This window comes from Manis javanica, chromosome 8 (assembly GCF_040802235.1).
Source record: "Manis javanica isolate MJ-LG chromosome 8, MJ_LKY, whole genome shotgun sequence".
Classification (NCBI taxonomy): domain Eukaryota; kingdom Metazoa; phylum Chordata; class Mammalia; order Pholidota; family Manidae; genus Manis; species Manis javanica.
This window is the reverse complement of record NC_133163.1, coordinates 115268865-115283166: the sequence shown is the minus strand read 5'-3', so window position 1 is coordinate 115283166 and position 14302 is coordinate 115268865. Positions and strand designations below refer to the sequence as shown.

General features: G+C 44.3%; 1 protein-coding gene across 2 annotated transcripts in view; it reads right to left on the bottom strand.

Moving 5' to 3' along the window:
• MAP2K1 (mitogen-activated protein kinase kinase 1) overlaps positions 1–14302 on the bottom strand; it is a 75658-nt gene that overhangs the window by 30333 nt on the left and 31023 nt on the right. For both annotated transcript variants that reach the window (XM_073212038.1, XM_073212039.1), the window contains exons 2-5: positions 10493–10703; positions 9099–9245; positions 1172–1249; positions 578–629 (exon numbers count right to left, since the gene is read on the bottom strand). In XM_073212038.1, coding sequence (XP_073068139.1) covers positions 578–629; positions 1172–1249; positions 9099–9245; positions 10493–10703 — 488 coding nt within the window. The remainder of the gene's footprint in view (positions 1–577; positions 630–1171; positions 1250–9098; positions 9246–10492; positions 10704–14302) is intronic.

Here is a 14302-nt window from a genome sequence, read left to right as displayed (position 1 = left end):
ATTTGACTGTATGGATATATTATAATTTGTCTATCTTTTTGTGTGTTAGAGCACATTTTGGTCATTTCTACTAAATATGTAGCTGCTTTAAACATTCGTATCTGAGTCTATATGAACATATGGGTCCTCATTTACCTAAGAGTGGTATGGTCATACAGCAAGTGTATATGTATTACTTTAATAAAAGAAACCAGAGTTTCTTCTACAGTCAAACTCATATCCAGCCAGTGAGTCACGGCTTTGGGCCTGCCATAACCATGCACGATCTAGGCCAGTGGGCAGACAGTGACAGTGGGGTTGAGTACGTTCAAGCTGGGGCTCTGGCCTGGGCTAACTAAGTGACTATGCCTATCACAATCCCAGGTAACAGGTGTGCCACAGACAAAAAAAAAAAAAAAAAAAGAAGGTGGGAACTTATTGCTCCAGTCATCAAACTAAATAGTCAAAGACTTGTAGTAAAAATTAAATCTAGCATTAAATTTTAAATGGCTTTTACACCAAAACACAAAAGAGGATGCAATAACTTTCAGATTTCAGCTAAAATTCAAAATGTAACAACTAGCAAGCAGTATCTTACCTCTATGCATAATCTTGTGCTTCTCTCTCAGATATGTCAGGCCCTTTATTACCTAGAGGAAAGAGAATGTAAAAAGATGGGAAACAGATACCAGTGTTTAGAAAATACTCAACTCTCTATTTTAAAATGATCTAGAAAATTTATCATCTAACATCACAAATTTGCCTTCTTCCCTTATTTGATTTTTTGAAACCTTCCTTATCATCAAGAAACCATCTTTTTACAGTGCGTACAGACTATTATTTTTAAACAAAATTGATTATACAAGTTTAGATAACATTTTGAATTCATTTTTTTCTAAATCTGCAATCTTAAGAGAGGTTTTCTGATGCCACAAATGGGAATTCTTTTGGATACCCTGTCCTATTCTCAAGACACAGATTTTAATACAGAGAAAGTCACTTTTCTCGTTCTAGTGTGCACATGAGAATATTGTATCTAGAATCTAAACAGGAAAATTCTAGTGAGAAAACCCCACTTTTCTTACAAACTTTCCCTTCACTGACTTCTTTACCTTCCTTCTTTGTCCATTCCCTACCAACTTATTAGCTTATCAATCAGGGACATGGAAGAAAAACTGCATGATATACTCACAGCAATGCTAACTTTTCCTAAAATTTGTTCAGGAATTCTTCCAGCTTTCTTCAGAACCTGATCCAATGAACCCCCATCCTAAGAAGGAGAAAACCAGCACATTAGTGACAATGTGTCTAACTGCTCTTTCAAATGTTAAACTTCAGTGGGAAAGTGCATCTTACACATGGCAAGTAGAAGGGATCTTCCGGTTTGTTCCAGACATCAAATAAGACATGAATGCAAAATACTGTGGGAGGCTTCGAATAACTAGTAAATCAAATCTTATGAATAATCATTAAACAATTTACTAATTCAGTGGTCAGAAGGTTTGTTCTGGACTGACAGTACAGTTAGGAGTACAGGCTCCAAGGCAGACTATCTGAATTTGCATCCTAACTTTGCCACTCACTATTTAGGGTACTTTGACCAAGTTACTCAACTTGTAAGGTGGGGATGATAATAATTATAAGGCCATTATAATAATCATAGGGCTCTTATAAGTATTAAATAAGCTGACTGATACACATAAAGCACTCGGAACAATGTCTAGCCCATAGTATGTGCTCAATAAATGTTCGCCATTTTATCACCAACATATAAATCACCACTTGCATCTGGTATTATCCTAACAAATCACATTTAAGAAATCCAAAAAAGAAATGTCATAGAAAGTAGTAATTCATTCCACAAATCCTACCATGTGCTATGGATTGTGTTGGGTTCTATGTGGGGGGTGGATACGAAAAAGACGTAGTTCCTGTCAATAAATTTACAAACTAATAGGAGAAATATACAACGCTTGATAAGATATAACAAAACAGAATAAATGTGTAAGTGCTGTAAACATACAGAAGAAGGGAGAAGTAATTCTAACTTTACTTGAAAGACGTCATTTAAGCTGAAATCTTACTCAAAGAATGAGCATAATTTCTATACCTGGGAAAGAGGAGAAGCAGGGCAGGATATGAACTGGGTATTTTAACAAGATCAAAAGCAGAGAAGCATTCGGTGCCCCTGGGATGCCGTTTCATTGCGGGTCCATGAAGAAACGCAGTTATGGATCAGGCTGGAAATGACTGTCTGTGGCCAGATCACGGAGCCCCACCAAGGAACCAAGACTTGACCTTATGGAGATAGAAGGAAAGGAACCCAACCTGGGTGTTTTAAGATGAAAACCACAGCAGCTGAGAGAAAGAGGCAGGGGAGATCAGGGAGGAGCCGATCAGGGTGGGATGACATGAGCCTGACCCTGGGCAGAGGCGGAGAGGAGCGCACACGAGACAGTACAAGTGCAGTATGAGGCCAGCCTCTGCAGGGCTCACATGCTGAGCCTTCCCATTCATGGATTCTACATTTTAACCTGAGATCTTGAAGGAATGAATGAATCACTCCAGGAAGCCTGATGGTATCGAGGTAGAAATAGGTTCACACCTCTATGGCTTCAGGTACAGCCAATTACCACCTGCAATTAAAAATTACCCTCAGAAGCAGAATTTCTACAAACTCAGACTGACTTTCTCAGGTATCCTGTCTACACTGAGCAGTTACCTTCTTCACCCATCATGTATTAATCACCTCTGTGTAAGGAATAGGGATATGTAAAGAACTAGGGATGGAAAAAACTACAAATACAGGAAAAAACACACTACTTGGAGAGACAGAACATATTCATAAAGAGGCAAGGCACCTTAAATCCTCCTCTTAAATACAGCAGGGAACAAACAGCTGAATGAAGAAAAAAGACATTGCCACGGGTACTCAGAGGATAAAATGATTCCAGGACAAAACGCCAAAGGAAGGGCTCGCAACGGAAGCTGAGCCCTGGAGGTGGGCAAGACCCAGGTAAGCAGAGACATCCTGTTTCCAAAAACTACCCAGCCTCTTTGATGCAGCCATGGAACATAAAGTCACAGAACAATGCATAACGTGATAAAAGAAGAACAGAGCATAATACCATTTTTATGAAAACAAAAAAGTATATACTCATACAAAATCAGAACACCAAAAATGTTATCAATGGTTACTTCCAGCAACATGGTAAGGTTATCAGGGGTTTTTGTTGAATGATCTCCTCTTTGTGCTTTTGCTTACAAATTTTCTACAATGAATGTTTTCCCTTTTTAAATTATTGAACTCATTTATGAAAGTGAAGAAGTAAATCTATAAATCAATTAACAGATACTGAGCACCCATTCTGTGCAAAGGCACTGTTAGATAACACTGCCTTCTTTCTAAAGGTGATGAAAAAATAAGACTCATTTAGGGATACAGATCTCTCATAAAATATTACCTAAAACAATACTAAAAGTATATTAGCAACTTAAAAATTCTGTGCTTACAAAAGGATAGTTGGACCAATTACTTTCTGTCAGTGTCAACTCTGGATCACAGATGCTAACAGAATAAGAAAGTGGTACAGGTATGTGTTCTCAAATGCACACAAACACCCTTGAATGTGTTTGACTTCAAATCATAATAAATTCCCTAGCACAACTACCTAATGGTGGACAGTCACAGTCAACCAAGGAGCACAGCAGAGGGTTCCAAAATTCAACCTGAAATTTCAAATGTGCCATAATCTCCACACAGATATGAGAGTGGCATTATTAATCTAGAACCAAACAGAATTCTGTAAACACACTTATTTTCCAGAGCCCTTAGAAATGCTCCACCCAGGCTGTGACCCAGTATCTTGCCAATGGGTTTCAGCCCTGAGCAAGTTCACTATGGATTCAATGTGACCAAAGAAATGACAGTAGAACGTTCTTGGGGTGAAAGGGTTATACCCAACTTTATTTCTACAGTGGCAGGTCAGTCACTAAAATCTCATCCATTCAGAGCAAGTCTGCATGCAGCAAGCCAGTCTCTGCCTCTGAGCCTCTCTGCCTGCACACCCGTCCTCTGGGCCTGTCTTCAGCGCTGCCACCACTTCAGCCTCTGCTCTGCTCTCCTGCAGCCTTGCAGCCTTGCAGCCCTGCCACCATGTCGCTCAGAGCACTGGGCGGAGCTCTTTATATAGAGTCAATAACAACGTATTGCCCACATGTGTGCAGTGAGCTAGCCGACCAGGGCCAGGTGAGAATCCTGGCCACAGAAACCTTCATTTTATCCACACCCAGGCTAAGGTTTGGCTTATCCTCTGAGCCTTGCTGCCTGCACTATGCCACAGGACCCTGGTGGCCAAATCGGGACAGCACCACAGCCCAGGTAGCCACACCCAAGTCAGCAGTCTCCTATAAACGCCCTAACACCTCTCAATTTCCTTTACCAATGGGAAGTGGGACTCCAGTGCAGGAAGATTCTGATCAATTTCCATTTTGCTTCCAATTGAATGTGGTTTCAGATCCTTTGCTTCGATGGCTTTGCCTAATTATCAGGGAGGACTATACAATTAAAACTAGGTAACAAAGGCAAAATCTGATCAAATGAGGTAAGTAAGCCAGCCCTGTGGTTGTCAGGTTCCACAGCCTAGAAGAAAGAACAGCTCAGCTGTCCTGGTTTACACTTTCCCTGGAACCTTTCATAAATATTTCTATTAAAAAAGGAAGAAATCTCTACCCTTTAACCTCCTTCTGAGCTATAAGCAGAGTTATAATGTGAACAATGAAATTAGCAAGATTTAAGAAGCACGAACCACAGTTCGGATTGCCCAGAGTTGCCTGCAACTCACCTTACAACCTTTTAATTCTATTTCACTGTTGCCAAGGACTTGCCTTCAATGACTAAAACTGCTAAAATTATGCTTATTTTTAGAAGGCAATTATTAACTAAGTCAGTGGTGTTTTTGTGAAGGTTTTCTACAGAAGAGACAAATGTTTTATGAAAAAAAAAACAAGAGCTCAAAAGCTTTTACTCCTGCATAAGAACCATCAACCCTGAGTTCCCAGTTCTCTGGTTGCTCAGCTACCACCTGAGCAGGAATCTACCTCCCCCAAGGCAGCAGCATTCCTCTTCCAATCCAGGAGCATCCATTTACCCCTTGGTCTCAGAATTCAGACTGGGCAAACAGAGCTTATTTCTAAGAAAGGTCAGTCCCTGGCTCAGTGCTTTAGAAGACAGGGCTTAATAAATGCTAACTGACACAAATTTACTTTAAAATGCATTCAAAAAATGATTTGAGCAATGGATAGATGGACATTATGTGGAAAAGCAAATGTGGCAAATGATAATTGTAGAATGGAGGTGGTGGGTTTAGAATGTACATTACAGAATTCCTTCAACTTTCCATATGAAAAGTTTCATAGTAAAGTGTTAGGGGAAAATGTCAATGAAGATCATGCAAAGACCCTAACAGGGAGGACCAGAGGCCCTCAGAAGGTGGGATAACAGTAATGAACAGAGCTCTACACGACAACACCTTTGAAACGTGCAAGCTGAGGCAAAGGCGAAATCCCCAAAGGAAGTGGCAGCCAAGAGTCAGTTTTCCCATCGGGGGCAGCCAGAGGAGCAAGTCCTGGCAGGAGGGCCTCCTCAGGGACCAAGGGAGGGGTGAGAGTGTCTAGGGCTGAAGCAAAAGGCTACGGTGAGACATGGCTGCTTGGGCTTCAGGCCACAGCTGCTTCACTACAGGGTCCCATCTCTGGTAATAACTCTGAACCTCTCCACTAGTGTTAACAGACTGTTCCCAGCTGCTCTCTGGGCCTATGTGTACCCAGGAACAGAAGGGCCTACTGCCGACTCCAGGGCCTACCTCTCTCCTGCTGAGCCCCAGGCCTGACCATTCGCCCCTTGGCCCCCCGTCCTGGCCTCCCTCATTCAGTCACTCAATACATATCACCTAAGAGGTACCAGACACTGTGGCTTGGCCCTCAAAAGATTTTGACCCTTCCAGTCTTTGACAGTCAGTTTTCCAGACTCAGATTCCCCAGGACAGCTCCACAATTCAGGCACTTGTATGGAAGGACCCCACTATTCCCAGAAAGCCAAATCCATGGGAAGAAATATTGACCTGCAGATACTGGAAATGGACCAAGAGAATGGAAAGCCAACCCTTGTTCTGTCCTGTGTCTCCTCTTGGAGAGGAAGGCTGGGTGGGAAGGACAGGGCAAGGGGCACAAAGGTTGTGATCAATATCCATGAATCCAGAGTGAATAAAGAAGGATTCCAGAATGAGGAAGCCTCAAAACAGGTCAATAAAAAGGTCAAGACAAATAAAAAACTGAACTCCACCTAGCAAGAGGCCACATAGGTTAACAGAAGAGGTTCCAGCAAGTTCTGAATAAATGAATAAGCCACTGCCTGTCAATGTTTGGGGCCTAATCCTAACATCTAAAGCAAGGCTCTTAGAGGTCCAACACACTCACCCTGCAATGGCCTCCTGGTTTCTCTATTAAAGGGAGAACTCCAGGTGGCAGAGAACTTGGAGGTAACTTAGGAAAGAATTTCTGATGGTTCAGAAGACAGCAAGCATGAGATGACACATATCTGGTGCTCAGAAACGCTTATGTCCACACTGACACTCCTCACTTGAGAAGGGCCTAGAACACAGCCATCCAGCCTGTGAACAGCTGTGGGGGCGGAGATGCTGCTGTCAATGTCTCCATCCCCTCAGCAGCTTGTGTGGCACACTGCACGTAATAGGAACTAAAAACAAGTACTTGTGAAGCTTAACCCATGTTGATGAACTAATGTAAACCATAACTGGCTACAAGTGCCAGAAACCATAGAAATGCAGGATGTCCGTGTGGGGAAGGGTCCTGGAGAGGATGTGGTCTGAATATTTCTCTGCAGAGATGAGAAAATCCTGTGACAGTGTATGGCCTGCATAGTTTAATGGAAAGAATATGAACTGTAAAGAGAGCTAAGTTGTTAGGGATGCAGGTTAGAGATCAGCTCTAACACATAATTGGTTATGTGACTTGGTCTGATTACTAAACCTCTCAAGGCGTTCCTGTCTCCATCAGCTGGGGGTGGGACTGTCAACAATCCATCTCACGTGACAGGGCTAATGAATAACTTAAGAATGTGAAAAGGACCTGGCAAGTGGTGGCAGATGTGAAAGCTAGTTATGTCTAGCCATGCCGCCACCCACCGTCTATGATTCTGGCAAGACCGCAAGGAAAGAAGGCTATTCGGGCCTTTCCTGTCACTGGTTTACCACCATCACTTCCACCCTGTTCCTCTCCTAGTTTTCAAGGACCTCCACTGCCATTTACACATTCTCACCCAAAATTCTTGGGCCTGAGCTGCAAAACCAACCAAACCGTCATCAGCACAAAGAGCACAAGGTACCCAAAGGATAAGGAGCAGCCCACTCATCCCACCCTACCCTGCACAGGGGAGACCAGGGAGCAGCTGGAAATAATCAGCACCCCTGGCCTTGCTGAAGCAAGAAGGAATGAGAGCTTTCTCTGTGACCTTCAGAAGCGCGGAAGACATTTTCAGGCTCTACTTCCATCTGGCACCACAGAAGTCAGCAGATGCCTGCGACACTCTACACGGCATTTCTTGATCATTCAAATGAAGAGATGCTCAAAATAATGGGGCACCAGCAAGGACATATTTCCCAGGGAGGGTTCTTCCAGAGTCCATGAAGACCAGGCACTGGGCTCTCATTCCAGAGGTCAGGGCAGGAACGGAAAATCAGGAAGGAAGTGGAGCGGCTGCTGAGGGACACTATGCGGGATCAAAGGCACAGCAGCCACGAGGTCTGCAGACTCAGTCGCGCTCAGCCCTCATCTCTGAACTGTCGGCCCCAGGGAGAACAAGGCAGAAGCTAATGTTTGCAGGAGCCGCTCTGAGTCAGTGTGCTGGAAGACTCACGGCTGTTACTGTGTAATTCTCACTACCACAAGTCAGGTATAATAATGCCCATTTTATAGACGAGGAAACTGAGAATAAGATAAAGAAACTTGCCCAAGGTCATGAAGAGATGAAGAGACGGTGACAATCTGTAGACAAGTAATTACAGAGCACCTGCTGTGTGCCAGGACTATTCTGGGCTTTGGAGACACCATAGCAAACAAGACAAAGGGAGATAAACGTCTCAGATGCCAAAGTTCCCTGTGCCATTCTGTTTAATGGGGACACAAGAACGTAGCAGCCATGAAGCCAGCTTCTCTCTTTGCAATTCTAGTATCAGGGATGGAAACAAAGTCCAGAACATAATCCAATGGATTCAACATAGTACAGGTACTGGGGTCAGAAAGCCTTGGTTTACATTCTACCAATTTCACTTACCAGCTGCATAATCTTGGATAAATTGTTCCATTTCTCTGAGCCTAGTTCCTCACTTGTGAAAGGCAGCAATGTACCCAACCAGTAAGGTTGTTATAAAAATGCAATAAAGTATTAATTTGCTTGGGGTAGTGATTGATATAATCTACACTCAATAAATATTAGTTTACCACTATTAATATTACTAACATTATTATTGCTATTGATAGTATTATTATTACTCACAGTCACTGGGAAGAGAAGGGACTCTAGGCAGCTCACAGACACACAACCAGCCCTTGAAGGCCCTCCCACTTCGCTGACCTGCCCCAGGTGGGATTACCGCTCTGCATGCCCCAAGAACCCCTTTAGGCTGCCCTTAAAGCAGACTGCACGCTCTGGGGGCAGCGACTGTCTCACTCATCTTCATAACCCCAAAATTACGTACCTAACACACAACGTTTCATACAATAAATGAACCTCAACTATAATAACCAGATTTTACCCACATGAAAATCTCAAGGTCAAGAAAACTGGAGATATGCCCTAGGCACACCCACCACAGACACATGGTACCATCTGTCTTTGAAGAGAAGCAGGGACCTAGAAAGGAAGGCTGTCGTCTTTTGGCTATTCCCAAGTTCTACAGTCAGGATTCCCAGACGCCCAAGACAGCGACATGGATCCAGGGAGGAACAGGAGGCAGCTGGTCACCTCCCAGACCGAAGATGAGAGGAGAGCCACCCGACTCCCAGGCCATTGCTCCGAACGCTGCCAGGCTGCCGCATACCATGTGCTCCATGCAGATACTGATTTCGCCATCACTGTAGAAAGCACCGTAGAAGCCCACGATGTAGGGGGAGTTGCACTCATGCAGAACCTGCAGCTCCCTTATGATCTGGTTCCGAATTGCAGGTTTGATCTCCAGGTGAATTAGCTGCGGAAAGAAATGTGGGAGGAAGAAAGGCTTTGAAAAGATACAGATGGATGGATGCTTTTTAAAATTCTTATGCTCTTAAAGACAGGAAGAAAGAAAACAGGCAAGTTTTAACAAACAAGTTTCTGCACAACTAAAGCCCTTAGTGCCAACATACCAAGGTAGGTGTTGGCCCTGAAGGAGCAAGTAACCAGAGGAGGGCCAGCTGTGCCTCTGCTCCTGGGAGCTAAGACTGAGAAAGAGGGGCTTACCCCTCCTAAGAACAAAGCTCAGTGGAGGGTTTCCTCCAAAAGGACTTGTGAGGTTGAGAGATGAGGGGAAAGTGGCCTTGAGGACTTGGTTGAAACTCAAGCATTGTGGGAGTAGAAGGATATGAAGAACTGGATAGGATGACCTAAGCTGCCCAGAGGATTTCTCCATGACCTCAGGAATTGATGTGGCTGAGATTCAGCCAAGGCCTCAGGTGCCACTTTACATCCCCTTAATGTTGTCCCTTGTTGCAGCTGGGGAGACAGAAGACAGACACATGAAATGGCTACCAAGTAAGGCTAAGCTTCTAAAAACAGTTACAGTGAGTGTCAGAGGACATGGAGGCAGTGGCTATCAATGTGGTTGGAGCAGCTGGTGAAAAGCTAGGCAAGAGGTAGGCCTTGAAGTTGGGCACTGTTTGAAAAGAAGGAAGGAACAGCATGAGGAAAAACATGGGGACAGGAATGTAAAACATGGAAGGGTCCAACCTCAATTTGGGGCAGGGAGGCTATGTTCAGAATCAAGGGTCAACAGGAAAGGAAGTCTAGCTCGGACTGCACGCCATAGTGGGAAGTTTAGGTATTATCTCCAGGGAGGTGAAGGGGAACCCCCAGCAGGGATGAAACGTAGGGAAACAATCTGAAATCAGTGTTTTATGCATCCCTGCAGTGGACTAAATGAAAACAGCTTTTCTTGCATGTGATAAATGGCAAACAGGCACCTTAGCATTCTTTCCAGAGCACATAGGCTAAGGAAGGGTCCCTTGCTATTATTCTCCAGTCTGGGGATGAGGATAAATACACTAACAATTTAGTGTGTTTGTCTATAATCTGATAAATGAGTTCAGAATTCAAACAGAACTCAACAGTTCTGATGAAAAGTCAGGCTTCTTTCCACCCTTGCCCCAGGCCACCAGGCTCTCCCATGAGATAATCCAATCACCTGTTTACCAAGGCAAACTTGATCCAGTCCTCTTTTGTTTGTTAAAGTGGCCTCACCTTTCTGGCCATGACCAGGCCGGATGGCTTGTGGGAGACTTTGAAAACCACACCACCATTGCCAGCACCCAGCTCACTGATCTTCTCAAAGTCATCATCCTTCAGTTCCCCAACCTTCTGCTTCTGGGTGAGAAAGGCCTCAAGGCGCTTCCGCTGCTGCTCGTCAAGCTCCAGCTCCTCCAGCTTCTTCTGCAAGGCCTCCAGGTTGGTCCTATCCCAGAAAGGGGAGCAGAGGTCAATCCGGCCGAAGTGCGCTCCTGCTGGGGAGCGCCCCAGCCCTGGGACCAGGGAGAGGGCTGACGCAGGAGGCTGGTGGAGGCGGGGGGGGGGGGGGGTGTCGGTCTGCTGTGGCCCTGCCCCACACACACAATTCTCACACCTCACTTCTCAAGGCCTTGGTTCCCTCAGCTGTAAAAGAGTTAGGTCTCTGTCAATATGCTTAGGAGGAACCGAAGAATATATGAAAACCCAGAATGAGCCACCTTAGTTTGCTTTAAAACCTCAGTTTCAAAAGCCCACTAGTATTGGTTTTATTAAGTTTACACCAAATACAAAATAAAATCTATTTCCTAAAGCCACTGAACTGAAATCAAACCATCAAAACCGGCTTTACACTAAAACACAACCCTCCTTCCCAATGCGATCAGGTCAGGAGCTGGGTTAATAAAAATCAATGAATCATATAAAAAGACATACTTAAAGTTTTTATTTTTGTTTAATACATATAAATGTGCATACATCACCTATCTTTTATCATACAGCAAGGCCCTCTCTTTGAGCAAGAGTTCAATGTTAAGAGCCTCAACTTACCTTTCTTTCACAAACCAGAACATAATATCGTCTATCATTTCCAATTCCTGATATAAAGTGGAGCAAAACTGCAGACACAGAGTAATATCAGAAAAAATTGTATGAGTTTTATGATTTCCTCCAATCTTAATGCTCATCTGATTTGACAGTAATGTTTTCTAGTGACTTGGACTTCCTGAGCTCTTTCCACAGCTTTTAACTAGTGTTCATAGAGAGAACAAGGAAAGAAAACCACTTCATATGAAGTCAAATTTCATCATTTTCTGACATGCAAGTATATTACCTAGTTACAATACCAGCTACATCTGTACAAATGACTCAGGGAACAAACTAGCTCTTGGTAAGCACATAATTCAGTCAGTGGGTGCCAAAGCAAGTGGGCAAGGCAGACAGCAGCCTGCTAGCCGCGCACCCAGCATGCTGTGGACATCACTAAGTGTTTTACAGAGAGAACCGAAAGCATTCATTACTCCTGGGAGCTGGTTCCAAGGAGGGTAGGAAAGTGTGCTTCCACTGTATTTCAGTTGATTTTAGTCCCAAACAAACAACACAGGAGACAAGACAGGCCAGCGTTACACATCAGAATGTTGCCCCTCCCCACTGCCCCCCAGCCCCCCTCAGAAAACAAAAACTATACACACCACTTCTGAGCTTGAAGGGGAGGAACAAGCAGAATCTTCCACTCTTCGTTCATGCTCTAGTCCAAACCTCGAGGAGGCAGGGAGATGGACACCTAATGCCTCCCCAGGGTGTGAGCAAGACCCTACAGTGCTTTACGAATAACAGCACAGGGGCCCAAAGAGGACGCAAGGCTGACTTCACCGACTTTCCTCACAGAACCACTCTGGGGGGTGGGGGTGGGGGTGGGAGGGAAGACTGGAGCTATGAACTGAATTGTGTCCCCCCAGCCAAAGTCAGTTGTTGAAGCCCTAATCCTCAATATATCTACATTTAGAGAGAGGACTTTCAGGAGAAATTAAAGTTAAATACAGTCATATGGGTGAAGTCCTAATCAGACAGGAATGGTGGCCTTATAAGAAGAAAGGTTCTTCCCCCACCTCACCTCCAAGCACACACCAACAAAAGGCAGGTGAGAGCAGGAGAGAGGAGGTCGCTGTCTGCAGGCCAGGAAAACTTGCTTCATCAGCACCCAAGCATGCCGGCCTCCTCACCTCCAGCTTCAGGCCTCCGGAACTGTGGGAATATTAATTTCTGAAGTTTAAACCATCTAGTCTATATTTTATTATACAATCCAAGAAGACTAATTCAGCTGGTCAGTACTTTCATCCAGCTAAAAAGCTCAACTCAGTCTCAGAGCTGTCCCCAGGTGTGGGAGTCCAGAACACGTCTGGCTGGGGAAGCACAGTACACCCCCTTTGGTTGCCTCCCTCTCAGGTATCTCCACAAAGGAGTCCATGTTTGACAACATTCAGAACCATGTACTAAATGCAGACAGACCCCACAGCTAACACCAGGATCCAGTTACGGTTGCCTAGAAAGCTCAGCAGTCCATCTGGAAATGCGGGTTCCAAAAGCTTCCGTCCCCCCCACACTCACAGAATGGGCATGAGGGAGAGAGGGAAGGAGGGCTGGATGGAGGGAAAATCACTCTCCTCACAACACTGTGTGCTCTTCTGTTTTACATTTATTAACACGGTTAGCCCGAAATTACAGCAGATAGCAAACTCAAGCACAGACAGGTAAAGTAACTCATCCCAAGTCACACAGCCAGAAAATGACAGAGCCAGCACTCAAAACGAGGCAGAAAGAATCTCATCTAACCATAATTTATTACCACTTCAAAAGTTCAATACTTCCAAGGGAGGCAGCGTGCAAACATGGGTACGATCCTAGTGTCGGACATCTGACATACCAGAGCTCAATCTTACACGAAGATGGTGTATCTCTGCCTTAGGTGCAAGCTTGCCTCCCCTGCACATCAATTCTTACAATCCTTGAGAAGTTGTTAAAAAACTATTTCAGAGAATGAAAGACAAAAAATTTTATCAGAAGGTGAAAGGAAAATCCTGAATCTGAGCATTGCCTGGCAAACAACACTGGCCACAAGAAACCCCGTCCATTTGGCAAAAAGAAGAGAGGGGATGGGGGTGGGGAATATTGACTCTGCTCATTTTCCTGACTGTAGAAATAAGTAATTCTCCCACCTTCGGGCAGAAAAGCTAAATCTGTGCTTCCTCCCTCTTCTATCTCCTATGCTTTACGGCCTAACCACCTACCTCACCAGCCGAGGAACTGATTCATGCTTTCAGAAGACTGAGACTGTAAGCTGTGGTGGCAAGACTTTCCTAATAACTGGGGGTGGAAGAGCGCTGCCATATTAGCAAGTCGTTAGTACTGAGGAATCCTGGATTCTCATCAACCAGCTGTGTGACCATGTACAGGTCCTTTAACCTTGACACTTCTCAGTTTTCTCTTCTGTAAAATGAAGTGACAACTTCATGCTCAATTGACTAGGGGAGGGTCAAAATAGAAAACTAATGGGAAGAAAAACTGGAATTCTCACACAGTTCCACACTATTGTTAGGATGAGGAAGTAGAGTCAAAGCAGCAACTGCAGGATCTAGAAATTATTGCCTTTCCTTTAACAATTCTTACAACCATTGAGGAGTGTTTTTAAAACTAATCCAGAGAATGAAAGACAAAAGATTTTATCAGGTGAAAGGAAAATCCTGGCATCAAAATAGGCTTTCAGAACTCACTGTAAAGAAATCTACCAATAAGTAACAGTATTCAGTACTGCTCCCTCTCGCACAGGGCGTGAGCCATGGCCCAAAGGCTCGTTTCTGCCCTCCCAAGGAGTAAGGCTTCAAGCAAAGGAGATAGGGAGAGAGAGAATCCCTCACCATTCAACCACACCACAAACCTCCAAAACTCAGAGGGCAAGAAACTCTCTCCTTCACAATCCTTAGTTTTAACTGAAATCACCAAAATCAGGACTAGGGATTGAGAAAAGAAACTGAAGCCCAGAACAGTAAGTCT